General features: G+C 34.8%; 1 protein-coding gene across 1 annotated transcript in view; it reads right to left on the bottom strand.

The window, feature by feature from the left end:
* Positions 1 to 16,361, bottom strand: part of LOC128985506 (proton channel OtopLc-like) — a 98,407-nt gene extending 82,046 nt beyond the window's left edge. The window contains exon 1 of the mRNA XM_054405063.1: positions 16,293 to 16,361. Coding sequence (XP_054261038.1) covers positions 16,293 to 16,317 — 25 coding nt within the window. The 5' untranslated portion in view covers positions 16,318 to 16,361. The remainder of the gene's footprint in view (positions 1 to 16,292) is intronic.
* Positions 16,362 to 27,234: the final 10,873 nt, after the last annotated feature.

Raw genomic sequence — 27,234 nt, 5'->3', positions numbered from 1 at the left:
GTTCGTGATTTCACTCATTTCGGAAGCACAGACACAAGTCACGAGACACGTAAAATCATCTAGTTTGTACGGTAATACTCATGTTATGGATGACATGTTTGTAAGTAAACTGTGACTATCGCAATAAAACTGTTAAAGATGTCTTAACCATAAACAAGCAACTGTAACCCGTCACTTCTAAATGATTTCTCCAACTTCACAGAAATGTAAATTCTGACATTAGTAGTTTCCAGCATAAAACCTCTTTTAATTGGATCGTAACCTGATAAACCTTTCGAACGCAATTTACGACTTCCACACTAGCTTCTCTTTTACAGCGCCCAGCAATAGCAATCCTAGAAACGCAAACTGTTTTCGCCACTAATAATTGGCAATAAAACAACAACGTACGGCATGAGTTAGTGGCTGGTTTGTCCTTGATCCTGATTTCGAGCGGATAATTTGGTCGCTCGTAAACAGTAACAAGTGAGTGTCAGGCCTGCGGACATGTTTACTGCCTCGAGGAAAGTGGCTGGATCACACTCAGCTCTTCGCTGGAGCTTTCTCGACAACATGACGGAGTCTGAGTTGACAAAATCATCGACAGCCACTTGCACGTTCGCTCTCGGTATTCAACACTCCTCATCAAGGTCCGATGGAAAGTTGATCTGGATGTTTTGTTCTTAAATGATTCAAGTGCGCCTGTCTACAGCGAGTGAAATGAATTGTCGGTGCGTGGTTGGACGCTGAACTTGTAGCAATTTGTAGACAAGCTAACTTTCTGTAGTTGGGATTTCCTTTATGACATGTTTTCCTCGAACGCCTTTCGATTAGAAATCGTAAGGTTTCAATGTTATCAATCAATTTATAGATATTTTGACACAGAGTCGCGTAAATTTATCCTACTAATATTATAAATGAGAAAGTTTGGATGTATGGATGTATGGATGTATGGATGTATGTTTGTGACAAGTGAACGCGAAAAATACTGGTCGGATTGGGCTGAAATTTGGCATGATGATAGCTCACATTCCCGATTAACATATAGGCATATTCTTATTTCACAAATCCTTTCGGGCTCCGCCCCAGTGGCTCTGGAGTTTCCCATGTTAACCTTATGAGAAATGGAATCATTGAATCTTAACAGCTGTTTCAATTAAACAAGTTGGTTCTGTTCTATGATATTCAATAGCATTAAAGTTACAAGGATTACCAACAGGGTGCAGCACTATTATTTCTTTTACATTTATGACAACAGCTAATTTGCAACCAATAGGTGAGTGAGCGTAGCGAACGAACTTCAACCTGGAGGCGAGTTAGCGTAGCGAACGAGCTAACCTGAAGGCAAGTGAGCGCAGCGAACGAGCTCCAACCTAAAGGTGAGTGAGCGTAGCGAACGAGCTCCAACCTAAAGGTGAGTGAGCGTAGCGAACAAACTTCAACCAGGACGTGATTGAGCCATGCGAACGAGATAATCTTGAAAATTAAGAAGTTAAACGGGGCAAAGCCCGCGGGTTACAGCTAGTTAATTTATAATCTTATGTATATTTGTCATACTTATGATCAGTTTGAGACAACTATTATAGGATGTTACTGCCATGTACATATATGCTGAGTGCGTTTCTATGACTACTTATTCATTGTTGTTCCATAAACTAAATTCTTTAACAATCTTGTTATTTCATAGACTAAAACTTTTTAGAAAATAACACGTTTTATTGAGAAACTAATTAAATGTTCCTTGGAAACATAACCATACAATAAAACAAGCACTGAACAGTTTTATCAACAATAGGAAATGAAAATCAGTTAACATGTAAGCTCTCAAACGTAACCGCAAAGGCATATTAAAAGATTTCTCCTAGATTTCAGTTTCCACACTACTGAAAACTGGATTTTTAACAAGGGAAACGTCCACTATCACTTAATTAAATAATAAGATTAGAAAAGGTTTAAATACCTGCTATTAAGCAATCCAATTTTGTTGTTAGAACAACTAGTTTCGGTGTCTGTGTGACACCATCATCAGGCTGCACAAGGACAGTTTTCTTTCTTCATACGAAGAGCGTCATATTTACACGAAAATAAATAAACATTTAAACACGACACAAACACGAATACGGGTTAGCGTACACTAACTCCACCGGGTTAGCGTCGTCTGTTTTCTTAACTGATCAGTTACCATAAATGTCTCGTATTCGTGTTTGTGTCGTGTTTAAATGTTTATTTATTTTCGTGTAAATATGACGCTCTTCGTATGAAGAAAGAAAACTGTCCTTGTGCAGCCTGATGATGGTGTCACACAGACACCGAAACTAGATGTTCTAACAACAAAATTGGATTGCTTAATAGCAGGTATTTAAACCTTTTCTAATATTATTTGGCAATCCGGAGGCTAACAACTACAATGAAAATAATAAGATGTTTAAGATTTGCATTACGCTTCTTCACGACTTGCGTGCATCGGAAACCCAAGTCAACACAGTTCGCTGTTCCATTCGATATGCATGTTTAGTATCCTTGTATAGTTTGCTCTGTCAGTTGCTTCCGCGTGGGCGGTTGAATAGCCAGGTACATTGCCACCAGCTGCCAGCTTCCAGCACTATCAATTATGACGAGAGCTGAAACTGGTCTCTACGACGGCGCCCTAAAGGACCCGGATTTGCATCGTATATGGCACACTACAGTAAATGGCAAGAGAGCATGCAAGCGATACTTCAATCTCTAATATACATTGGATTATAGATCAGAGACTTATCTCAGTTCAAAATTTCACGTTACCCATCAATTACTTATACTGTGCCCACTCCGCCTTATTATAATAGATCTCCTGAATTTAATTGAGCAGTGGGATAATCTATTAAATCAGATTAACCAACACAATAGTAGGGCGTAGCATCTAGGAATAAAAATATGTAATGTTTTGAAGATGTATGGAGTATGGAGTAAGTGTCCGCCACTACAAAATGCATTCAACGGAAGAAAAAGTTAATAAACATCATTGTTTGTTAGCTATTTCCGTTTTTAAGTTTAAAATTGTCTTAACTCAACTAAAATCAAATGAGAATAAAAAAAAATCAAGTTTCACCCGATAATTACGTTTTTTAGATCCGCTGGAACACGAAATCGAACAAGTCTTGTAAGGACTTTAACGCACGGAATGACTGAAGTCATCGCAACACTTCACAATCACTATGGGATTTGGGAAGTTGTTTTGTAACTCGAGGTGATTAGAAAGTAACAGTTGGTTCTTACCAACCCTGCAGAGATCTCGATCAATTAACGCAAATCACATAACAAGCCACCATCATTACGCATAACTCACAGTCTCCACATATGCACGCCGTTGTCATTATAATGCCCACAGTTCCACACATTCCTGCAGTCACCCAGGTTGACCGCCTCAGATTGGCAAATGTAATGTCATTAAACACCATTTGTAATCTTCAATCACACAGTTCTGGGATTCCTGCTTAGCGTGGGAACTTTTGGCACGGCGGGCCTAAATTGATCTTTGCCAAATTCGCACCACGTTTATTCGTCTTTTATATAAAGAATTGCTATAACGGAGGAAGAAGGGTTTGCCTCAACATGTCAAATAACTCATCTTACATAATCATACATTTTAAAGATGAGGCGTACCTAGGCACGCAAAATGGCGTGTTTATCCATCATTGGCAAGAGCGCCGCCGAGGCATTCGTGCTTCTATTTTTTGTGGGAGGATCATGAAAATGATCAACACGCAAGTTAAAAAACAGTAAATTCAAGTATCGTGACAAACTAGATTCGTAACTACGTGTCAACCCTTGATCAAATAACATGCATGTAAATAAATTAATAAATAGTGTTGTAAATTAATAAATAGGTTGTTTGTATTGCTTTCCTAATACGCGTTGAGATCCAAATGAGCTAACTGAAGTCTTATGAAAACATAAATATTTAACTAGATCAACTTCTTAAAATTGTATAGTTGTACCTTAATAATCAAGAACGTGAGACCATAAAATGAGAATTTATGCTTGTATGGTATAGTAACCCCTTCATAAATGGTTGGTTGCAACAAAATCAAAGGAATATCCGTTGATTCTCGCGCTTATTTGAGGAGCCAGCGCGTCGGAAACGAGTCCAATGTGGTAAGTAGACGGTGCGTTTGTTCTCAGCGCTGCCCAAATTTGTGATCATGGACCACGACCATTACTTCGCCCCATGACCATGACCATGCCAAACATGAGACATCAGTAACGTCGTGGGACACTCATTGTCCGACTGACCTTTCAGGCTCCCGCCTCGTCAGTGATGTCGTTTGACGGCAAACCCGTCTCCGCTGTATTTGATTTGATTAAAATATACAAATTTATTTTGAATAAAAAAAACTCTGAAGCTGGATGGATATTTGTCGAACATGGCTGATGTTTTACATGATGTGGTATTAAAAATGGTGTAATACATTTTAATAGTATGGATTTTTATGGGAACTATGGTTAAAGTTCTCCTATGAGAGAAAATCTGGATTTTGTCGATCCACGCGGTTTGTACTTTAGGTAATTTTGTTATAGTCATTCAATTATAGGATATGACAAGACAGCTTTTCAGCCTATTGTACTCCCGAAATCTGAATCTAGTTTTGTTGTATGTTTCATGTACGGGGTAATTTCGAGAACTTTTATGTTGACTAAATAGTTTTGACTTATTTCAAAAAGTATTTCATAAGAGAGTAAATCTTCCGGAATTCCGGAAAGAGGAGTCATTTATTATAAATGTATACTTATTTCCTTAAATTTGCTTTATAGTTTGTGATACATCAATAAGCGTCAATGTATATTCTACTCATAATAACTATAATGCTGTATTTAACTGTTCCATCGAGACGACAAATGATGCATTTAAAACTGTTTATTTTATATTATTGAGTAAGCGATTATAGTTTTAACGATTTGCTATAATGTATGTAACATATAATACCGTTAACCTCTTTAGTTCTCATGCGAACAATTTCGGATGGTATTTAAATGTATCGCTAATCACACATTTATCTTAGATACAATTGACTACAATTAAACAATCGAACATTAATCTTAGCACCAGCTGATCTACCAAACATATCTCAAACCGCACCACACTTTGACCGAAGCGAGTTTCTTATCCACTATCACCTTCTCCTCAAGTTTAATTGCGAGTTTCTCCCATCTGCGCCGGCGTATCTTCCACTCCGGAGCTGTTATATTATATGTAAGTATAGCCTGCCAGCGGTGACGCCGATTTATAGGCATTTCTTGTACCTAGAGTCTACTCATGTTGCAGATTTATAGACTAATCATTAGACTAAAATAAACTCAAAAGTAGTCGTTTAAAGATATGACAGATTAATCGGGTTAAGCTAATGGGGTTACGATTTATATTTGCATCTTAAATGTTTTTGGTCCAACTGAAGTCTGATAATCGGTCAATTTTAGAGCTATAGAATGACACTACAATATTCATGTTTGATCAACAAGATAGTGTCTACAGGAAGGATGAGTCAGATAGTATCATATTGCTTTAAGTGGAGTGAGTTCTTCAATATATTGAAATTCATCCTTGTCTTAGAGTACTGTCCTTTTTCTTGATACTATTTGTCATTAAGAGCTTACTGTCACATTTTCTTAAAAGTAAGTCGTATATTTAACTGAAGAAAAATAACGGTTTCTTAAAACCATACATGATCAAAACGACCATCCCAGTGTCCCTTAAAATAAAAAAATACTCCCGTCGCAGCAAACCTGCATACTAAGCGAATTTCCATTCACCCGGCTTGATTTCTACTAAAATATTCCCTATAAATTTTCAGATTTATTTCCTATTTAAATAACATTAATTTTAGTGAGTAGTTAGGTTTGCTGCTACGGGAAAGATGTTGAGGTGTGTTTTTTCAATTGAAATATTGATAGCTTAGTATGAAATAAGCCGAATTGCCAAATTTGATTGAAATATATCCATAAAGAAGCAAAATAGAACAGTTTATTTATTCTCCATAAGAATAACATGGGAATTTTAAATTTACAATTTCTTTAATTTTCTCCGTAGTCAATGAACATTCAAAAAAACTTAAATATACTAAATTATTTGTTTTTTAAGCTCTTCAAAATGGTCTAGAGAGAAATTTAGAAATTTAAAGTTTTTAGGGTCAAAAATGAGAAAAACCCATTTTTACCCCTTAAAACCCCCCATAAACCCCTGATCCCATGGTCCGATTATGCTGGTTCGCGAACTCGTTCGAATAAATGTAGGTTTACACGTTTGTACCAAATTTCATCAAAATCGGATCAATTTTGCTCGAGTTATCGCGCTAACGGACACATATATAAATATCTATATATATATGAATTTGAACGGATGGTGTTTTTGGCCTCTGGGGACCTCAAAAAGAAAAAGTAAATCGGTCCCGGGTCTAGGTCTTACCATGAGACCTACGGTAATAGCTTATTCCCTATATGGGAAATTCGCTAAAACCTCATGAAACTTTGATTTCAAGTGGTTCGATCTTAAATAATAATCCTCAAAATACATACTTGTTTTATTCAACTAAAGGATTACTCATACAAAAATCTGTTGTTGTTAAAATGCCCCTCCTTAGCCAAAAGAAGATTTTAACTTTTTTTAACTGTTGTCTATCGAATATGAATGTATCTTTTAACGTTTATAACCAGTTACATTTTATACCTCACGTATATGAATATAGTTTGACGGATCGCTTGTTCGAAAGGAATGAAGGACATTTTTCGGAAAACCCACAGTATACCATACTTGTCTTTCGTTATTACAGTATACTGTAGTAATTAACAATGTAGTATTGTTTCGACAGTTTAGTTATATTTTGGGTACCAAGGCAAACACAATATAAACTACAGCATAATAATTGTAATCTTACTATTCAAATTAAATTGTATCAATATTGGCAATAAATATCTGAGTAGTTGGGTGGTTATAGTGTTCACCGAGCAAACAGAAGATCGTTGGTTTGGTCCTAAGAAAAGTTAGCAGCTTTTGATGGTTTGAAACTGGAGTTAGCTGTTCTTGATCATTGGGTTTTTAGTAAATGATCCTGGATAACGAAAATGCTATTGTAGTCTGTAACAAAGCTATAATGTCACACATTCAACATTCATCCTCTCCTCTTATTCGCCTTAAAATACGCATCTTGGTGAATCGGCGCCGTGAAGGTCTAATCTAATTTATAATCTAAACTATCGGTATTTCCCCTTTCTTAAACTATTAGCATATTCGAGTACCATGATGAATAAAAATAACATTACAGTGTCAATCTGTCTTCAATAACAATTGGAAAGCACATCTGAAACTCTTCAAAATATGTGAATATATTTTTACAGTTGAATCGGAACTTGATCTAGGTCAATAAAACTCTGCAAGATGAATAACTGAATTATTGAGACCTCATTAGTGGAAGGAAATATTTAACCCTGACTCTGGTGGATGGTCAATCTGTGGTGATGATAGTGTTCCGCAGCCAGCACGCAGCTCTCAGCAGTAATGTGGGCGTAGTTGGTGCTGAGGAAGCCGACACAGAGCTACAATCATCTGCTATAACACGTCAACACTGCACACCCTACACGTCTTGCGCCAACTGCAGCTCAGGAATGCTGATTTGCATGGTGGGATTTGGTAAATTTTGGATTTCAAATAGATTCAAAATTCCGTAGAGTACACCTAGAACAAGTAAGAGATTCCGTGCCACTCAAAGGTTCTAAATCCAGTTTTGTTTTGTGATTAGGCTATTTAGTGATGGTTTCTACCGAATTTCCGACAATAAGTCGTAGCAAGATTTAGGTCAAATTAGACTTTAAGGTGGACATTTTTTTAACAAGAAGATTTGTTTAAGAAGTGCTTAGTGTAAACATAACTAACACTAACATAAACATGTATATATACTACCGTACTTATTTGGAAATTATTGGTTTATCGGTGTCAGACTTGGAGGTTCAAACGAAGGCAATACCTGATGCGTTATACCAGAGTGATTATGCCATGAACCGGTAATTCGGAGAACACTTTTAGCTGTAGATCCATATCAAGTAAAAATAGAGGATATTTAGATAACTAAAATATCTCTGCATTGGAGTCACATTATATACGCGTATATATTAGGCAAAATACTTATTTGTTTTTTAGGCACATATTGAGGCGAATTCAGAAAACACAGTTCTTAAATGAACTCAAACCATGCCTTAGTAACAGATATCCAAAGATTTTTAACCTACCCTAATCAAAGTCAAGGAAAACGTAAACAAATATTGTGTAGTTTGAAATTGAAATGAGAGAGAAGGTAAAAAATGCTCCGGTCGTAAACCCGACCTGTTCGCCTCCAGGGATGTTAATTAAGAAATCCGTCCGACAATAAATTATCAACAGAGCGAGAGCTCGAAAATACTTTCTACTCAACGCAATTGAGTGTCCCAGGTCGGGTGTTCGCCCACTACCCACATGGGAATGTCAGATGGAGTCCCCCACTCACATGTCCGAGTTGGAGTTGTACTGAACTCACTTGAGGAAGACGAAAATTATCGGTCCAATATAGTTATGAAGTAAAGTCATTGCTGGGATGTCGCAGCGTAGGTCTCATTAGGGTGAAACATATATTTGGGAAATGGATTATTTTAGTTGATAATTTACCAAATTTAAATGAATTAACTTAATTGAACAAGTTGAAGGCTGTCTCCACTGTGGTTTGCTGCAACTCATCGCTAAACGTTGTATTTTTGCCACTTCGACGTGGACATATCTCAGAGAAGAAGCTACAAGTATACAATTTTTTCCCGTTTTTTTTACTGTTTTAGAGATCATTTTACTATACATATTAGATTTATTAAATAAGCTGTATACGATGCCGACTTATTACGGTGCGTTTTAAGGTGAATACGAATAATGACTGGTAAATAATTTAGAACATAGCTTTGTTACCGAATATGATCGGTAATATTTTCTATTTCAATGGTTCTATAGCCAGGGCCATTAATTCAAAGTCCATTGATCAAGTACAGTTTAAAACCATCAAAAGGCTTCTGACTTTGTCAACCGAACCGACAACTTTGAGTTTCAGAGAATCTTGTCTGTCGGTTGAGGATCCACATTTTCCACCAACAACAGTCACGATGACTGTGATTTTCCACAGCCCAGTTGGGTCTCTCACACCTTTTCATTGTTCGCTTTTTCCCCGTACCTCCCAGATATGTAGACTCGTTGCTCGTTACTTGCTTGTCAGTCTCAGAGGTCAACGCCGTGTTCCGACAATTCACCAACACTCACTCGCATATTTTCCTGGTTTCCACATCGCGTCGCGTTTTCGGACACAAAAGCCGCGGGTAGGGATTGAGATCCTTTTGTAATACATCCAAACGTAATAGTAAGATAGTTCAATTGGGCCCCCTGCAGAGTGTGACGCAGTAAATTCCCTCTTTCTTACAAAACAAAATGCAGTGATGCCAAATTGAAAGGGAAACTTACTGTAAACTGTATCATATTTTAGTATGAAGAACTACAGCAAGGAGCAAGGCTTTACAGCAAGGAGCCTAATTAGATTTGTGTCACGTTTTATATGTTTGAGGCTGATGATGTCGACTTGTACATCTTACAAAAAGTTCTTTACTCTTTAGTTAATGCTCAAGAGAACAAGTTATTGTTAACAATAATATGGCTTATGGTAAAAAATACGAAATAAATAGTGCAAATTTAATTTACAGAAACATTGATTATTTTTCAGCTGGTCCATTCGATTGCGAATCCATGAATATACGCCTTCTCCATGTGCAATAGAGACGGATTTTATATAATGTTTTGCCCGGACCAATCCATTAGATAATGAAGGGGGGGGGCTACGTTATATCCATGGTAAATTTAAAATCTAAAATTTAAACAAAATCAAGAGTGGTACATCCTATGAGAGGTTCATTCTAATACGCTACGGCTGTCACTGGTGATAAGTCTTCTAATTGGATATTCAGTGTGTGGTGTTCGTTGTATGTTGTATTGTACCGTTATCACGGGTATGTTTCATTGTTAAGAAGCGGATAAACGAGCGTCCAGATCCACGGACCATTAATCGACGTTATGTCCGTGGCTCATTAGGTGGGAATGGCTCAATCAGGGATACACATCCTCGTGCGATACTTTCTCTGGACTGCTGCAGGATAGTGTGAAGAGGAGGTTCACGGTCGGGCGTCTACCGAGGGAGAGGAGGCAGAAAGGAGGCGAGGTGACTGAGGATTAGGGTGTTTTTGGCCAAGGAATGAGCCAACGTAAAAATAGTTGCGTAGAAGAAATGGAAATTAACGGCATGGACTGAGGAGAAACGTCTATATGATTAGTAGAAACGGTGGATTCTGCAAGTACACCCATAATAAAATCTGAGGCACTTTTTGGATCGGTTTCATGCCCAGTTACAAATTTTGTGCTATATTCGAATGAATATTTTCTCATAGGCTACTTCGGAATGAGTCTTATAGTGTGCACGCCTTTTTGGTAATAAAATCAGATAAAATTTTATGAGGATTAACTAATATATCGGGTTTAACTATTTTAATTCTTTATGGCAGTAACGCTTTTGGTTTTTGTAGATGCATCATTGTACAAAATGGTTTTGTAACTATATTTTTACAATTAGATCATAATCCAGTTCAATAAATCTACATCAAAATTACCAGATTGTTATGTAAAGAAATCGGTTTAACGAAAACAACTTTATCGGCTTGGTTTTCCGATTAAACGTTTTGACAAGACATAAACATCCATCGAAGCTTATGGGTACGTAAAATGATCAAACCTTGACAACGGAGGAAGCGACAGGTGCGAGAAAGTGACCTTGACCAACAGATGTTAGACTGTATAGTAAGTCACCTCCAGTCAGTTGTCACGGCTGGTCTAGTTGTAAGAGCGCGAGACATCTCTGTTTTAAGGAATCAGGTCCACCAAACACAACAGCAAATTTGTCGTTCAATATTCCGTAAATCGTTTATTCGAATTAAATCTCAAGTTGTAGGTTCACCTTACCAAGTAGTGAAATATATTGATTTGTGAGATCTAACTGTGGATTTGAGTCTCCGTACGATTTGGACAACATTCCAAATTTTAGGAAGGATTCAGAATGTTGTCCACTAAGCTCGGAACATAGACTAAACAAAAAATGCTTACTAGGTAGACATGGTGACAAATAGAAAGTGTTTGACACTTAAGCTTCTCTAAACCAACGATAAACTAGGCACTGATGTTTCCAAAGGGATCAAAAAGTTATCCAATTTGTGCTGAGTTCTTTTGACTTACTTCAAACATCTTCAAATATCTTGTCCACCGCTGGAGGATTAACAATGACAGGTAAAATGTAGTGGTAAGATACAGAGTACCAGTGGTCCGAAGTCTTCATGATAAGACGTGCTACTTCGTTCTAAAATCCCCAGAGGCTACAATAATATGAGAAGGTAAGTAAGTACGATATTTCTCGTTCATGAATTGGAGATTATCCTACAAGAGAAGCCATTCAACAATACGCCTTATAAGGTAGTCTTCATGCTCTACAGCTGCTGAAGCCGAATTCAAGCTCAAAATCATTAATCCAAAAATAGTAACAGGCAACGATTTTCAGTGGGCCAGAGACTGAGATACTTAATGTGCAGCAAACCTCATGTTTTTATGTACAAAGCGGACAATAATCTGACATCTGGGTGCAGTTTGAACTATGCAGCCCACAACCGTATCTCAGGATTGGTAATTTTACATCAAATGATCAACTTTCACCCAAAAATGGCTAAGAAAAGAACCAAACAAGCAAACCATCAAAAAGAAAGCAACAATAAAACTGAACTGGTTATGAAAACCCGGTGGTCCACTTAGGAATGAGTTCCGAGATCTGTTCGTAAACTCAGTTACGCACCTTTTACGAGAGGCCAAAAGATGGAAAGCCCATCTGATCCCGTACAGAGTCTTGCTAGTTTTGTTCATGTCCTTCAGATGCGGAAAAAAGTTTATTTTTAAAAAATATCTACGGCTTTGATAAGATTGATGTTATTTTTGTTAGTTAGTAATTTAATTACAACTTGAGTAGCACAATAACTTCCAATGTTAAAAACTCACGTCTCTCTTCAATTTAGAAAAAGAGATTTAATAAAAACTAACCGTTTGATTATTACATGATCCTTTTCAAGTAAACGTGTATATGTCAGTGACTTTTACCGATGTCTTCATGACAAGACGTGCTCCTTAGTTACTTAGGAACCAATTTTTTTATGAGTAAGTATGTGTTTTATGAGTTTGTATGTAAGTATATCTTTCGTTGAAATTCCAAACCTGTTCAGTGTCTTAGTGTATAGAATTGAAGTTGGTTTATATCGTAAATGCTAGTTCGTAGTGATCGTAATGGCTAGTTTAATACCATAATCATGATTGTTTTTGTTAGTACTTTAACTAAAACCCAAATCTACAATAATTTTACTGCAATAGTTCACACAATACAAGATTTTAAAAATTCTATACTGTTTGAAGATATCAGTGTTTACTGTTTACCTTCGTGGTACTGTTAATATCAAACCAATCATTTATGAAGAGAAAAACAGAAATGGTGGGCAATTTACTCCACTTTTCAAAATAAATGGGAAAATGTACAACTCGTTGTACTAAAAAAGCAATTATCCACCAAATGAAATGCAATTACCAATTGATCCACATAGCCCCAACATGTTTGGCCAGTTACGGATGTGGCTAACAATGCAGTCGTAGGTAGTTTTTACTGCAGTGTGCGTGTACTGCAGCACAACACGCCGTCTGTGTGTGTATGTGTGCGTGTGTATGATGGACGAGACTACAGTACAGTAGCACAGACGCGGATACAGCCTTATTGACACAACTACCAACAATGGACTCTGTACCGTTGGTTCGGGCTAGACCTCAGTATGTAGTTCAGTGTTTACTGTTTACCCCAGACGCGCCGAGGAAAACCTCAAGGAAATCACTCATTTTGTCTCTTTATCAGCATTTTCAATAAATTTCAGCTGATGATAAATTGTATTAATAGTTTGTAATGTTTTCGATGTTAAATTGTTGAATTAGCTGATTTTAAATTGCTCATTTTATAGAGACAAACCTTGTTTCCGAGGCAAAATTAATAATGCAATACCAATACCCTTATATTTTTCAAATATTATGTTTGTTAAATGCAATTACTGTATTAGGTGAATAAAATAAACAATAAGTAAAATTTGTTGACTGTAGATCAATATTAAAAAGAGTGATTACATACAGCAAACAGGCTAAAATTACTAAAAGAAGCCTTGCTATTTAAAATAAATTTTCATAATAGTTGTCAATTGTTTACTATCAATTGTTAAACATTGAATTGAATGATTATCTATTTTTCAATTATAATTTACCTACATTTAATCTGTCATAAGTTAAGTTGGCCAGCATCACTGGATATTTTGAAGTTAACTCTTGAAATAAATTAAACGCAATCGGGCGAAAATTAAACTATCTGTTTTGTTACCATTTGTCCCTCCATTCCTCCATACGTCTCTCGTTTTGTGGGATTATAAGCTTTAAAAACTTCTCCTAAATCTTACAAATTTGCTAAGCAGGATTAATGTGTAGAAGGGATGTCACAGATAAACTCCTTATTGTATTAAATTAAAGATTGTTGTCTATTGTGTACGGTTTTAGCTTATTTTTATTTTTATTTTATTTTTTAATTTAGTGTGTTTTATATAAATGCAATTGATATATTATCAACGTTTTACGTTTGATTTCTTTTCATTGTATGGCTATTACTTTATTGACGGTAGTTTTGTTTTTAATTTAATTTCTTGTTTGTTCGTTTATTTTGTGTCATATTAAACCAATTTCTAAACCATCAACAATGTTGCTTAACTCATTGTTGTATCAGCTGATTTGCTAATAGGCTGCTCTTAGTCATTATAAATTGATTTCACAGTGTTTTATTTTTTTTTACTTATGTATTTATTATGTTTTACAAACAAAGTTTGTGAATTATCAACATCCTTTGTGCAGTTCATTTTAATTTTATTGCCGTCGTGTGTTTAACATAACAGTTTTTAATTTGACTTTTTTTGTTAATTTATTATCTAGGATCATTTTTTTATATAAATAAAGCAAAAAGATATAAGCAGATCTTGCAACCGTAAACTATGTTTTACTAGGCATAGAATATAGTGTGATATTTATCTAGACCAGTGTTATTCAGTTTATGTTCAGTTACATATTTGTTATTAGGCGTTTAAATGATAAATATATACGAGTACTAAATAGTGTATTTCATCTCTAGGGCGTAAAATTTTTGTTTTCGACCCAAGCTCAAGATTCACGATCGAGGCGAAGCTGAGGTTGGAAAATGAGTGAGGATTAAAGAGACACTTTCTGTCCGTGTGTTTAACTATACTTTTCGTCATATTGGAACATTATTTTAACAAACTAAGCTAGAAGACGAAAATACTTTTCATGTAAAGATAATCTCTAAAAACAACTTCTAACTTGTTTTCAATTTTGCTAATGCAATGCAAATTAGCAGCTGTTTAGTAAGAGATTCAATAATTTCGTCCATTACGATTGCGGTACTGTATATTATACCATCGATATGTCGAACTATTGACAACACTACAACAATAAGCTAGAACCAATAATATCAATCGATATGTAATTTCAATACATGACATTCCTTACAATCGAAGTTAACAACGGAGTTTACAACAGCTGACTTTTGCTCCCTAAGGAGAGAAGAGCTACTACTACTAGACCCGCAACGCATGCAGTAGGGTATGACGAAAAATATTCATTATTTTAAGTAAAATTTAGAACACATATTTTGTTTTATATTTTCCAAATGGTTGATCACAAATAAGAACACCGTGTTTCTGGTTACATTTTATACATTCTTACAGTAGGCCTGCACACGAGTCATAATTTACTTGAACGATATGGCTCATTTACACAAGTTTATTACAAATTAACAAGCATTCCTATTTTGCACAGGTAGTTGCTTGTTATTCACACGTTTCAATAGATGAACCATATCTTGCTAGGTGTTGATTGTAACATCTGCATGACTTTTGTTTTTAATTTAACATGTGAAAATAGCTCAAAGAAAAACACATATTTACGTAAAGGCGAAAACATTTAGCGCTTTTACAGCACAATTTAGTGTTTTGTTAGAAAATCAGCGTTTAAATATTAGTAAACTTGAAACAAATGTATTTACCTGGCAATGTAAATCAAATTTTACAATCGGATGGTAAGATATTTGATGGGTTCTGGGCAATTTAAATATTTCTCAAACTTAACAAAAGGGAGAGGAATTTACTTTTCTGGATATTTAAATTTAAATATCTGCAATTGGATGGTATTCAAATATCTGCGGAGTTGCCGGTCAATGCATTTGTTTTCTATCAACATAATACTGTTTTTGCACGAAACTGTGGGAAACACTTGAAAACTTAAGTTTAAATATTTACAAATTGATCATATCATGCCAAATGGGTTTACAGGATATTAGTTATTTAAAAAAATTAACAGAGTAACGTACAAAGACTCTGGAGAAAAAGTCTGTTCTCCTCAACATTTAAATCATAACATCTGCAAGAGGATGGTAACAGTTCAGATTGTGTCCCAAGCCATTCAGCGATTTTAGTAATTAAACTTAAAACTTGCAAAAGGTCGAATGAATTAATTTACCTGAAGATTTAATAATATTTTTTAAATATAGTTGTAACACACTTCTATTTCCTGGTAATACAGCTATTTAAAAAAAAATACTTTATAAACACGTGTAAGAAACTTGAGAACTAATTTATTTCCCTGATGATCTGATAGTGGAAGCATAGATAAAACATACTCCCTTAGTCTATGGCCCAATATAAGTTATGCGTTGTTGGCCAATTGAGTTTTTTTTAATAAACACAAAAAGTGTATGGGATTCTGGGCAACCAATGTATTCTTCCCGAAAAAAAGTTTTCAACAGTATTTAAAATGCCTATTAGGTTATTTTAAAAACCAACATAAACACGTGTAAGAAACTTAACAAAACGAATTTGTTTCAGTATGCGGAAATATGTACCTAAAGAGTCGTTTGGTAATTCAGTTATTTTCGATTAACCATAAAGGCTAAAGCCTATGGGCAAAGGGCAACAAAAACATCTACAACTATGAATTCTGATTTGTTGCTTGGACATTTTTTATTTACACTGTAATAAACTCTACGCTATAAATTTATATTACTGGTAATTGAAATGATATTATTTGCAATATGTTGGTAACATAGGCCTACCTGATGAGTTGCCGGGCTGGGACATGTTATCCACACGCTACTGTCTACACCAGGACACCACTGTTCCACCACTGCACTGACAGACTCCTCCTCGACCACTGGGCAGCCCCCCTCCTCTGACGTCACACGGGGGGAGAGATCAGTGATAACGCCGAGAGGAAAAGTGGCGTCGGTCACCGGAAAATTATTGCGTATTCCAGACCTTCCGGTGTTTTCACGTGGACTGATATGCTGGATTCGGAGATGGTTTCACTCTCGAATTGCTGCCAGGAAGTAGACTTGTAATTGCAAAACTAACCCGTGTCATATGAAAACAGTTCGTACAGCTGACGGCTAGGTTTTCCGTCTCATATACGAGTGTTGTATACAGAGTGTTCCTAACAGCCAAACTCAGGGAAATGGTTTATGGGACAAAATCAAACTAAGCTCAAAAAGATCTAATAATAAGTCAAATTTTCAGGAAAAAATGTAGTAAAGTTTTTTATTGAATGTTTTGCAGAAATGAGACAATGTTTTTATGAATTGGATATAACTATTCTGGTTACTGTATTGTGGCAATAAGCAATTAAACTTCCATGAAAGTTGAAAGCATTTTTAGATTTTTTAAACTTGAACATTTAGGTTCTAGTAAATTGAACTTTCTTTTTGAATCTTCCTATCCAGAGACAGTTTCACCTTAGAGACCTATCTTACAACAACCCTTATATTAGGCTTGTAATTTATACGATTCATGCAATATTTGCTCTACAACCAAGAAACTCGACAACTTAAGTGGACACTTCAGAATCTTCACCTGGAATCTCTCTAGGCAGGCGCCTCATATAACCTCATATAATCTAAGCATGTCTGCAGGTACATTCCTGCATCTCGCCAGATCTGCTAGTTATAAGTACGGAGATAAAATACAGAGCGAGGCGGGATGCCAAAAATGTTATTAACTCACACATTCAATCCCTACTTGGCGTTTTATGAGGCATCTTTAGATGAGGTAGTTAAGTTGGAAAGTTTTATAACGATCTTGAAGCTGATGTGGGGCAAGTGAGACGATTGTACTTAGGTTTACTAATATTATAATCGATGGGTGATGTCTAAAATTTAGATATCAGAATCAGACTGTTTTATTGTCATTATAGTACATAAATGTACAGGGCAAAAGCCACTAAAACTAAACAAGATAAATCAGACCCATTAAAATAAAGATACAAACTTCAAAGGTTCAAACTATTTACATTTTAAAAACGAAGAATCCTTCTAAAATTCCTTATCAACTAAATATTCCCTTAGACCATGCTTAAATTTTTTCAAATCATGTTCACCCTTGATTGTATTAGGAAGAGAATTAAGGATACACGTAGAGAATGATTAGTTTTTATGAAAAGTGGTACGGGATAGTGGAATAGGTCTGTTAAAGTTCCTTCTAAGATTGAAGCTGTGGTGAGATGACTCTCTAACATGAAACATTTTTTTCCGAATTTTTTTTATGGGAAGGTCAGCATATTATTTCTACGAAAAACAGATCTACAAGACTCTCTATATTTTAGGTTGAAAATTAATCTGATGGCTGTTTTTTGCAGTTTGAATATTTTCTTAGTTTGGAGCTTGTCGTTACCCCAAACGGGCACACAATATGTAAGAAAGGGGTAAACAAGACCGTAATAAACTGTCAGAAGGACGCGTCTGTCTTAAAACAGGAGAGCCTACGAAGAAGGAAAGCACTGGTACTACTAAGTCTATTGGGAATTTTGTCGGTGTGACTGGAAAACTTCAGATTGCTGTCAATGCCTACTCCTAAATATGTTACACTAGAAGAAGAAAATGATATATGAAAAAGCAAGCAAAATTCATTTATTTTTATCTCTGCAAATACACAAATGGATAATGTAAAATTGGTAAAATTGTGTTTACCGTAGATCACAAGTATGGACATACATCTCTGATGCAGGGCTATATTGAGAGGATTTGTGGAAGCAGGATAACAACAAGTAGACCTAAGAGATACATTTGGTTTGCATTAAAAACTGTTCAACTGTAAGAAGATAACTTGATTTACCTATATCTAAAAAAAGTAAACATAAGTCAACTCCTAGTTACGTCAACTAAGATTTAAAAAATTATATACTTTTCAAACAATTACTAAAGTTTATACGGTACCGGTACTAATGTAATATGCACATATTTATGATAAAATAATTTGAGCTAATCATTGGCTCAAATTATTTTAGAATATTCTTAGTATATTGTTGAAATTTTAGAACTACTTTGTAATAACAATAACAACATTTTTTGCCTCTTGAATTGTTAAAGCAGTATGAAAATGCATGCTATTATAAACAATTGTATTTATTTGTTATTTACATCTGTATTTTTACAACGGGCTTAAATTAACGGTTTTTTAGATCTGTTGTTTAATTTTCGAAGTGCGTGGTTGCGAAGTGCGAAGTTGCTTTTTCCTTTTTCTCCCAAATAAAATATAAATTGTCTAATTACGTTTTGTGATATCATTTATTTGTGAATTATTTAAGATAATCGTTGTCCCCTTACCCTGAAAAACTGCAGGTAGAATTTTCTCCAAAACATAAACAACTAGAATCTGTTTTCCTTGTGTGCAATGTATACTATTTTTTTTGTTTGATATTTTCATTTATATTATTGCAATTGCAACAGGCTATAATGGGCGGCTTTTATGAATCTGTTGTTTAATTTTAGTTGTACGTGGTGCTGTTTCTTTTGTTTTTTCTCCCGCATCACAAGTCAATTGTTTAATTACGTTGTGTGGTATTCATTTATTATTAAATTATTTAGGATGCTCGCTGATTCGTAAACCTGAACGATTGTAGATAGGGTTTCCTCCAAAACAAAAAGAATTTTTGTTTTTTAAATTTCAAAACTAATAAACTAATAAACGAAACTAATACTGCTATAAATTTAAAGCCTCTAAATATCAAGCCACACGTTGTTTTGCAAATAAAAAAAATCCCAGAGTTAGTGTAGTAAAAATGAAAGAGTAATAATAAATAGTTGCTTCAAGGTGTGAACTTGAGGTAGGTAGCAGCACAGTCCACTGTGAAACTGCGTTGCCGACATTGACACGGATTTAATTCACTACAGCGTCGTTAGATGGCAGCAGTTGCTCTATCCGTGTGCAAGAAATGGCAATCAGCTGTCAAAACAAGTAAATATGATTTGTGTGATTTTTGTCACCCTCATATGTTTCCTTTTAATTTGTTTAGGTACCAATGTATCTTCTAAAATTCGCTCAGGTTAGTTTATGCTATTCAAGGGAAGTTTTAAAAGGTGAAAATAAGACCATATGCCCAAGTATATTTTATTTTAAATTTGTTATTCAATTTATTTCACTCAGAATTTTAATAATGTTTTATTTGGCAATTTACAAAAAAATTATGAGAAATGTACATTTATTTCTTAAATTTATAATATTAATCTTTTTAGGATGATGCCAAAGGTTATTACTACAACAAGAATCAAAAGGTAAAACAAACAAAGAATATGAACTGTCAATGTGCAACTTAACGTCTATTCTGTATATGATTACAAAACCATATTTAAATTTGAAACACCATCAATGTATAGAAACTATTACATTTTGTTATTGTATGTTTTTTTTTTTTTTTTTTGTAAAATACATCTCCCATACCATACAGTGTTCCTCCCCCTTAGGAACTTAATGTTTTCACTTCATTACTCTTTACAACTGTGCTTTTTACGTCACAGCTTTATGTGGGCTAAAAAGTCAAAAGCATTAATGAGTTCGGTTTCTGTAAATTTTCACTCTACTCATACATGAACCTATAGAATTATCACACCCAAACCGGTGCACCGAAACTTCCTAACCTCTTTTTAAAATTACATAAAAGGGTCCCCAAACCCCAAACCGAACCCCCCGTGAGCTCGGCAGGCACCTGAATGACAGTCAAACCAATAAATTACGATCTTCCTTATAAATAATAAATATTACCCACACCGAAAACCAAAGTAGAAAATTATAAGTAGAACCAATTATTTTCATTGGTATCCCAATCGCACTTGACCCAGGCTATGAACTTTCTTAATGATTAAATAGAATAGTTTTTAATCATAAAGACGTGTTTTATTTGAAATCTATATACAGTAAGTATCCAACAGGTGACGTTTATAGTTGAAGTAGTGTATGTTGTCAACAATGAGTGCACTGTACCCGGCGGACGGTAGACCCTAGTTGTATATGTACCTTGTACCAAGACAGGTGCTTGTGCACGTGCATGCGGGTGAGTGTGTGACTGTAGGAGTCATTCGACCACACTCGTCCACACAGGTGAGTTATTGTTGTTCATAACCTAATACTACACTCAATATTGTAGGATAATATAATTTGGCGAGAAGTGAAAAGCTCTTTTAAAAGCAAGTTTGGTCAGGTTTGATTAGGTTAGGAAATCTTGGATCCTTTGCAAAAAAAATATATATATTTTTTTATATACAAAAACATATATTAGGAAACAAGCACCCTAAACTAACCTAACTCAACCCATTCCGATCTTGAAGGAGTTGGTGGCAGATAACGGATTATGTTTTTTGACGGTTAGTTGCGTTCAATTTGTGTAGATGGGTTTTGTTGTTAACTATTTGTTTTCTGTACTGTTTTTGTTTATAACCAACTACTTTAACAGTATATGACAATATATTTGTAAACTGTTGCGTTTACTCTGATATAATAACACAGGAGTATACCACAAATCGCTAAATCTGCACTTTCATAATAAAGAAGCGTTTAGTCGACAGTAGCACATTCAAATTTCCCCGTTACGAAACAAATGTATGTCGAAACTGACTTTTTATTTTACAATAGGATGAAAAGAACTCTTGCACTATTTAAGGTCGATGACAATTCTCAATATATATATAGGCAAATTGTATATCATTGCCGAAAAATGTTAGCGAAATCAAAATCGTGAAAAGTTGTTTAGTTAAATAATTGTTGTCACTACAACACAATATAACTCTTTATTCACTGTAAAGCAATGTAGCCTAATACTGATTCAATTGTTTTACTAATAAAATGTAATGGTTGGTTTAAACCTCATGAAAGCCTCAATCGAAGAAGTAAAGTTAGTAGAGAAACGTCATTGACTTTGGATACTTCAAGTAGTCTTTTTATCCTAATATATACTCTAAAGCTTATTTTTTTTGTAACTGTGTTTATTACATCTGGCAACATTTGTATTACTTATTCGAGGCTAATATACATGAAGGTTACCCTGGTCATTGATTCCAGAGGACAAGCCATTGTAGCAAACAGATCTTATATTCTTTTAGAATGCTTTTAAGAATAGTGAAATAACAATTAATAGTTGGTAAGCAACAAAGCACAGTCTACATGTACCGGGGGATCATTTACTTTGAATAATCTTAAAAGGCAAAAATGTAGTATTTTGATGAGTGTATAAAGTATGTTTGTTCTATAATAGCGATCTACGGGTTCCTACCAAGCTACAAGATGTTATCTGGAGTAGGGATGAAGATTATAATTCTTTGCCGGATCATATAGAACAAGAATTAGATACTGAACAAGAAACACGCCAAAATAGGCACAAAATATTGCAATAAAACTAAAAGCCTAATTGTAATATCCAAAATCAATTTTCCCATGGGAATAATTATTATCAGAGTTTATTTTTCAACGGTTCAACATTTATCGGCCCATCTGTACCAGTGTAATGGAATGCATGGTATGTTTCGTACAAGACCAGGCTCGCCTGCCGACGCTAAACCGCAATATGAGTACAGCATCTACATTGCCGTCAGGCGAATGAAGGCGCCCTGACAAGAACTAAAACTTGTTTGTTATACACCTACAATTATTTTGTTAACGTTTATACCGTCTGCATGTACATACTGTATTAAGTTTCGTCGCATAAATATTAAGCATGGTAATATAATACCAAATGAAAAAATATTTTTAATTATAATTTATACGCCAAATTGAAGTCTACAAACCAAAATATTTGTTGAATTGTCTTTTAAGAGAAGATTACATTTAATACTATAAAAATAATTAGATTCTTATATTTCTAGGGGGGTTTTCCAAATAGCGACGTTTAAAATTTAAATTCTCGTAATGTTCAAAATTAGGCATGAAAGCGTTGTTAAAAGAAAAAATAATCAGCAAAGAATTGGCCTAAGATATGTTAGAGTAAGTTAATGATTTTAATTCTTTAAGTTAAGAGATTATGGGAATTTGAACATTTTTCTGCTATTTTTTCTGTATTCAAAATATGTTTTACCATTTGTCAAATCCTTTCTGTTTTTATTCAATCACAAATCCATCAATTAATTAAATTATTATAGTTCGAAATATTTTTTTAACGCAGTTTATTTGCATGTACAGTACTACTTATAATATTCACATTATTCAAGGTAATTACCAATATCAACTAAATTAAATGCCTATACTAAATTAAATATTTAAATTAGGATATTAACTACATATCATACATCTTGGATTATTTAACATATTGTTTAGTCCTTTGATTTCACTATGATAGAAACATGTTCTATGTGACACATTATGAAGGTAGGCTACCAATGTAGTTGCCAGGACTGGCTTTGCGTGCTTCCCAGTGCCCATGTTATCAAATAATTGATCTATATATCTGGTGATACCGGTGATAGAAAATGTCGACTAGTGGTTGTAAGTTACTTATTTGCACAGTGCTTAGCTTTAGTCAGTGGTGAACCATCCTGATTTACCGTTGTGTAGGATCTAGAAACTACTAGGTTAGTGTTTTATAAAAAGCACATATTTTCCGTTACTTCTTTTTTACAGTATTAATCGTTACTGATCCTTATTTACACTTAATGGTGTTGGTGCTGAGAGTCATTTAAATGTACTTTCCACTCATACAAATATAATTAAACTTAATTGCACCATTAATTTCATTCAATCTTTACAGCAACTTAGCAGACACACAGGCACAGCCTATGTCTGATAATTCCAGAACTAAATAGATAGGAACAACCTTTGACACATTTATATAGTTAAGTAGTTATAGTTAATTAGTTTAGTTTTGCATAAAACCTTTTTCCTTTCTGTGTATTTGGTTGTGTAATTTTATATGTGTGGTGGAAAAATTTATTCATTCATTCATTCTTCTCTCAGGAAATTTTGACTCAATTAGGTGTAAGAGAACTGGTTAACTTTATATAACGGGAAAAATATAAATTTTCTATTTACTTTATTTGCATAGTAGGACATCAATAATTGTTAGTGCTGAGGAGTACCTGTGGCTTACATAATTTATTTATTTTAATTTATTACTATACATTATTTTTAGTTACTTATTCCATTCAATTATACATTCTAAATACCACATTCCACAACGTTATAGATATAAGTGTTATGTATATTTTCATTGGCTCGACGCATTCCACGTGGAAATATTTGTTTGGATTCTTCGCAAAATAATGTTCAGACCGGAATTAAAAATCTGGAAGGTATCCTGAGTTGGACAATTAAAAAAACTCAATATTTTTTATACTTTTGTATATCAGGTCTTGGTCAAAAGTAGATCTGATTTGACAAGTGTTTGATGATGAATTATAATCTGCGGGTTTTTCAGTTAATCACGGTTTATACCTAAACAGTGTTTATGAAAATAAATATCTGGATCAGACCAGGTTCGGGATTCTTATCATTGTCTGATTCATGAAACAGTCCAATACCCAAGTTCAGGTCGCTATTTAGAACCAAGTAAATAAAAAAGGATTTATGTGGAACATGACGAGTTGAATTTTCGTTTACAGTGGACAGTCAAGAAACTGTAAATATAAATTAAAAATTTATTTTTATTCCAGGTGGTTTGTGGTTGATCCCAGATGAAGGAGTCAGTCTGGTCGGCCGAGGTAGCCAAGGGGGCGCAGTCCCCCCATCACGTGGCTCGTAGGAACGCCCGGGAACGACGCAGAGTTCAGGCAGTCAACTCGGCCTTCGCCCGGCTCAGACGTCTGGTGCCTCTGGAGCATGGCAAGTTAGTGGGACTGCTATACTACAGCTGCAGTAGTTTATATCTGCAGAGCCGGCATTGGGCACGTGCAGAATGTGCGGGCCCATAGGTTCCCTGCAACTTGGGGCCCCGCGTTTGGTATAGAATATAAAAAAATGCAAAAGTCTGTAAATTTCACATGAATTGTGTTAATTATGAAAAGAAAAGGAGTTGTTATAAGTACTAATATTATAAATTGATATGTATGTACGTTATTATGGTTGGGATACTAAGGAACCAAGCTCTAAATGTTTGCAGTGGACCCGCATCACTCAAGGCCCGCTCTATATCTGGGGAATGTAATGTCGAGATAAAATGGTATCTGGAGGTAGGCTGATGATATATACAGCCTGAAAATAGATTCAATTGTGGTTTCTAATACCGACCTAAGCCGATTGCCGCAAATGCTATCCTTAAACGCCGGAAGGCTTATTTAGCGTGACTTCCCTTAGACAGATGGATTATTTATGTACCAGATTATCAAGTCGGACTATCGAGGTTATACTTGAACACTTTCGGAATTATTGGCAGTTATGCTGTCTGTACAGCTTAGTTCCTGTTAATTTGACACAAAACTAAGGTTATGTTGTTCCAAAATCGGGTATTAGTAAACAGAAAATCTAGTAAAATACCAGCTTATAACACTTAACCAAACTAACGCACGCACATTGTTCTCGCATATTGTAGCACATTTTCAAGCTAAATTGATAATAGGTGAAGTAACTTTTGATTTGATTACAGTGGTAAACGCGTCAGCAAAGTGAAGACTCTTCAGCGAGCCATAGAGTACATCAGCGGGCTGCTGACGCTACTGCACTACAATAGACACTGGGTACGTCAGTCTGTTGATTGGTATAGTCATCGATGTATAATACTCAACAGTATAGTACGGATGGAACTAGTTTGAATATCTTCTGTGCAGGGCCTATTCTTCTAATAACTAGTGTATTAACTTTACAATAACAATAAAAACTTTGATCTATGAAGCTTTTATTACGTATAGTTGTAACCTAATTAAAAAATGTAAAGACATTTTCAAGGTTTTAAATAACGCAATCCAAACAGTGACCAAGAAATAAGGCCTGAAACATAAACTATTCCGTTATTTTACACAGCAGGTCTACTTAATGTATTCTGAGCTTAGTCTTATTTAAAGCCAAATACTATAGTATACTAGGATAAGAACTAAAACTAACTTTAGATAACTATTTTCCATGTTTAGGAGATCGACTTAAAAGAATCATGCTTGGTTCAAAATGGATACCACAGTTTTAATAGTCCAGCACACCTATAGCCCCGCCAGCACACAGTAGTTCCTGGGAAGCAGTAGTTCCTGTTTCCGTGAACGAGGAAAATTAAGATCATTAACTACATGATGATTCTTATACATCGGTGTGTTCAAGTTAAGGCTACTCTCTTCTCCGATTTGAGGTCTTGTCGTTATAAAAAATGTCACAAGCCCATAAAATGCTTCTCTCCCAACAATGGTTATACAAACGTTTGATATGATGAAACAAATAAAAGCACCATAAGTAATATAAAAAGGTTTTTATTGGAAAATATAATTAGCAATACAAACCGAAGAGAAAATTATAAGAGAATGTTTTTTACTTTGATTATTATTTTATGGTTACAAAGTTATTACGGGACAATTCAATCTATTATTTTATAATTTAGTAAAACTTATTGTTTATAAAGATTTTACACAATTTTAATATGTAAAATGTTTTATTTAATTCACTACTGTATATTTGGTCAAGTCGTTACATACAGTTGTGCGTTTTATGTTGAGCAGTTTCAAAATCCTATTTAAACAGTAAAAGTCAAAACAACTAGAAGTGACCTTCTTGGGTTTTATTTAGCTTCATATCTATTGTTTTTACAAAGTTCTACCTAAACAATTGGCACATTTAGTAGTGTACAAGGTTACGACAAAATGTTTGATATGTTTTTGATTGCCAAAAACACTTATCATCTAGTCATTTATATTTTATACTATAGTTTATTTATCTAGTTTAGTAGGTCATTAGGACGTAATATTATTGAAATGTGTAATTTTGCATTTTTAACAGTTATTTGAAAAATAAAAATTTATTGTAAAATAAAAACCTAGTTTTCCTACTCCCTGTGCACTCATTGACCAAGATTATGAGTGGGTCTACTGTGTAGCTTTGTTACTGACTAATGTCAGCTGTTTCATGAGTCAGGTCAGTTATTAAAAACCCAATGAACAAGATCAAGGAATGTTGGGCTTCGATTTGAATCATGAAAATATTTACTGTACCTTTGTCAGAGGGTGAACTTTTCATTAATTATTGGCATACACTTAAACTACTTGACTACCCAGCCCAGTTTTAAAACTTAGCCTATTATTAGTACTCAATATACTGTATAGGGAAACAATTATTAACAGTTTCTTATTCTTTGCGGCATTCAATATTCGTAGTAGTAGTTATTACATTGGGCAATGGCGCTGATGTTTTTACGTTTATTTGTAACATTTTCCCCAATATTTTAGAGTTGTTCATCATATCTCTGCTCCAGCACTGCATAGTATTTACAATACCAGTCTTAGCAGTTCGGTGGCTTCTACGTCCACCAACGTTGCTTAACCGTCAACAAGGAAGGGAAAGAACCAGCGGACCAGAGGAGTGGACCACTGGACCAGTGGAACATGGAAACACCGGACCATTGGTCAGGAATGTTGTTCAGTGGAACAAAGTAAGTGCTGTAACAAGGCACAATCATAAACACTATTGGATCTAAACATATGTCTGTGCTGCCATTTGTCTGCTGAAGGGTATCATTAAACACCTTTTAAAAGGAGAATCAGTACAACAATATTCATACAGTACTTGAAAATGACGAATGAGCAGCAAAAATCAAGCAAACAATGTAGCCTAATA

Source organism: Macrosteles quadrilineatus, unplaced genomic scaffold (genome assembly GCF_028750875.1).
Source record: "Macrosteles quadrilineatus isolate MER2022 unplaced genomic scaffold, UCM_ALF_1.0 Scaffold_2__2_contigs__length_208266976, whole genome shotgun sequence".
NCBI lineage: Eukaryota > Metazoa > Arthropoda > Insecta > Hemiptera > Cicadellidae > Macrosteles > Macrosteles quadrilineatus.
The sequence above is the reverse complement of the archived record's forward strand: the minus strand, read 5'-3'. Positions and strand labels throughout refer to the sequence as shown.